This window comes from Rasamsonia emersonii (genome assembly GCF_000968595.1).
Source record: "Rasamsonia emersonii CBS 393.64 chromosome Unknown ctg1118621762261, whole genome shotgun sequence".
Lineage (NCBI taxonomy): Eukaryota > Fungi > Ascomycota > Eurotiomycetes > Eurotiales > Trichocomaceae > Rasamsonia > Rasamsonia emersonii.
In genome coordinates this window covers 1-3122 of record NW_013562596.1, presented here as the reverse complement: position 1 = coordinate 3122, position 3122 = coordinate 1, and the positions used below count along the sequence as shown (strand labels likewise).

Sequence of the window (3122 nt, the reverse complement as noted above, 5' to 3'; positions counted from 1 at the left end):
AAAACACTGTTGTAGATTCGCCAACAAACAGGAATGGCTTGCGGCAAAATGGATCGCATCAAAACCTGCCGCGGTATAAGACTTGTACCAGCTTCAAAAAGGGATCGCAAGCTCCGAAGGACTCGCAGAAAAGGAGGCAATTTTGCTCCCATTTTGTAGGCTCCATGATTTCTCTGAAAGAGGCCACGGTTTCAGGAGAGGTGATAAGAAATGAATGCTCTCCAAATGCTAAAATCCACCCAATCATTTCAGCCAGGCGGATACACGGTGGCTAGGCTGCAAATCAAGGCGACCAGCCATCCGCTCAGTAGGACTGACACCATAAAAAAAGCGAAAAAGACACTTTCTGGAATAGAGATCGATAATGAAGAGATATAAATACCAGAGCTCTCCAATTGCTAACATCTCCTTATCCTCTACTTCCCTTAACCGCAAGCAGCATCATCCAGAAGCTGCTAGTGGCCAATCATGATGACCCAGAAGACTCAAATTCCCAAAAAGGGCCAATCACAGAGCCAGAGGTTAAAGAATCAACAAAGAAACCGCCGCAGAAAGGGGTTATTTAAGAAAGTTAAGGAATATTCCATTATATGTGTCAGGCCCTGGCGCAGACCTGACTGGTCACGTGGTTGCTTTCCACATGACCTCGCTTCTAGTCAACTTGTCAAGTCGCACATCGAGTTTCTTTGTCTTCTTTGTTTTCTTCTCCTTCCCTCTCTGTCGGTTCTGCACCTTTTTGATAGGTTAGATATCTCGAATACAACAAGTTTTGCCTTCATCGCGAGGTCTTGACAATATGTGATTCAGATGTCTTCATGATACTCTGCTCCAGAAAGAATGGCCAGATATACACTTTAACCTCTGACTCTGTAGAACAATGGCTACTGACGCTCCAGCAATTAGTACGTTGACTACCAACAACTATCATTTCAACCCCGCATTGAACTAACAAGAACAGGAAACTATCTATCCAGTGCCAATTAGGAAGTCCTTGGAGGATGTGGCGTGCAAGGACATCAATCCTTAATTGACGAATCACCAGAGAGAATAGCCAATATGTTCGAGTACAAGGTGTCTTTCTGAGATTTATTAATAAAGAGTTGTGGTCACTACATAGAATGTGAAAAGTAATCAAAATAGTTTGATAGTAGATTAAGTTTTTACACAGACATTATGAAAAAGCATTATTGAAAAGGTTCTTAGGCTTAAGTCTACAAAAATAATGAACACTAGTTAATTGGTCTTCAAAGCATAGTATCTACATGCTGAAAGTAACTCTTATTAGCACATGCCTAGGAGATTTTCTAGAAAATTGTGGTTGTATGTATAAATGGCCATTAGACATAATCCTGACTCCCACATGCACTGATATTGCACATGCACCAGCGACTTCTAGATTTACTGCTGGCGCTGTGATCCGACGTCTTTCCAGACAGCTAATAAAGTGGGCTAAACACCATGCAGAGGATCAAGGTGATGCTTGATCCTGAGGTCAACACGTGTTTGCCATAGAGTACATTGTTGAACTTTAAAAGCGACCAAACATAGGAGTTGGCAATTGACCTGCTTAAAACCCAGATGAACAACTATGGATGGCTCCTCTAATAAGATGTTAGAGCAATGATTATGAGAGACATTATATTCCCTTGCTGCTATAGAATAATGCTCTATAGAGCCTTTTACATGGCTCTTCTGTACTGTATATCATGGGCAGTGGATGGCATTGAACTATTAGTGTAAATATGAGGCTATGCCCCATTCCTGACAATAGCAAGTTTAATAAGATTTGGCCTCACCTTGTCAACTGCAGCACATTCTTCCACCACCTGACACAGAGAATTCCACCTCGTTATTATGTGTGATTAGTCAATACTTGAGCGTGTTGTCTGGGGTACAGGCGGTATCCCTGCTCCCGTCTGGTCCATCCATCTGATCAGCCACATCGTTTATGGGGTCAAATTCCACTAAGGGCTTTCCCTCTTGTCCATACCTCGAGGATCAGTAGTCTCAACAGACTCAGCAGCCCAAAGAGGCCCAAAGTCTGGAGGGACTCGGCAGTCTGAACAGGCCTGGCGGTCTGAAGAGACCCATAGTCTGGAAAGACTCAGTAGTCTGGAGAGACTCAGGAGTCTGGAAAGATTCAGTAGTCTGAACAGATTTGCTAGACTGGAAAGACTCGGCAGTCTGAACAGACCTATAGTCTGGAGAGACTTGGCAGTCCCTACTGAGTCTTTCCGGGCTATCGGTCCCTTGAGACTTTCGAGTCTGTTCAGGCTGCCGTGTCTCTTTGGACTGCTCGGTCTTTCCAGACTACTGAGTCTCTCTGGACTGCAGAGCCTTTTCAGAATGCCGAGTCTCTCCAGATTACTGAGTCTTTCCAGTCTACCGAGTCTGTTCAGACTGTTGAGGTTATGGCTATAAGCATGTAGGGGAGAAGCTTCTACAAGCATCACTATAGAAGACAATATAATGATATGAAGGAGACTTTTTCCTGATTCTAATCAGATGTGGGCGACCTGGCGTATAAGCCTTATTGTAAGAAGCGGGGTATCGGCTTCCAATATGATGTATCACATCAGCTTATATGACTACCGAATCCAGTTAGACTGGTATGCCACGAATTCCAACACAAACTACTGAATCTTTCCAGACTCCTGAGTCTCTCCAGAAAGTGTCTTTTTCGCCTTTTTTATGGTGTTAGTCCTACTGAGCGAATGGCTGGTCGCCTTGATTTGCAGCCTAGCCACCGTGTATCCGCCTGGCTGAAATGATTGGGTGGATTTTAGCATTTGGAGAGCGTTCATTTCTTAATCACCTCTCCCGAAACCGTGGCCTCTTTCAGAGAAATATGACACCGCAGCACATGATACTGATCGACACCGTCCTGACTCTGCCAGGCGCCACCATCGAAGCGGAGTATCAGCGCCGGATTGCCGCAATCAATGCAGTGATTGCGTTCTGTGATGTAGAGGAGTGCGCCCCAACACGGCCCGGGCCGCTTCGAAAGCGCCCCGCAACCGATGCTGTTGCACCTTATGCCAAGAGGCAAGAGCGCTCACAAGAGGATGAGGATACAATCGCTCTCCGCCAGGCAATTGCATCAATCCGGGTGCACTCACTTG

General features: G+C 45.2%; 5 protein-coding genes across 5 annotated transcripts; 4 read left to right on the top strand and 1 right to left on the bottom strand.

Moving 5' to 3' along the window:
* On the top strand, window positions 1-275 carry T310_9917 (uncharacterized protein; the record flags this gene model as incomplete). Its single annotated transcript, XM_013467650.1, has 1 exon — window positions 1-275. A coding segment is annotated over one exon (275 nt), but the record flags the coding sequence as incomplete, so codon positions are not given.
* Window positions 276-459: 184 nt separating this feature from the next.
* Window positions 460-792, top strand: T310_9916 (uncharacterized protein; the record flags this gene model as incomplete). Its single annotated transcript, XM_013467649.1, has 1 exon — window positions 460-792. A coding segment is annotated over one exon (333 nt), but the record flags the coding sequence as incomplete, so codon positions are not given.
* T310_9915 (uncharacterized protein) lies at window positions 776-1171 on the bottom strand (the record flags this gene model as incomplete). The annotated part of the gene is made up of 1 exon (XM_013467648.1): window positions 776-1171. A coding segment is annotated over one exon (396 nt), but the record flags the coding sequence as incomplete, so codon positions are not given.
* A 797-nt stretch (window positions 1172-1968) lies between these two features.
* Window positions 1969-2421, top strand: T310_9913 (uncharacterized protein; the record flags this gene model as incomplete). Its single annotated transcript, XM_013467647.1, has 1 exon — window positions 1969-2421. A coding segment is annotated over one exon (453 nt), but the record flags the coding sequence as incomplete, so codon positions are not given.
* A 322-nt stretch (window positions 2422-2743) lies between these two features.
* T310_9911 (uncharacterized protein) lies at window positions 2744-3122 on the top strand (the record flags this gene model as incomplete). Its single annotated transcript, XM_013467646.1, has 1 exon — window positions 2744-3122. A coding segment is annotated over one exon (379 nt), but the record flags the coding sequence as incomplete, so codon positions are not given.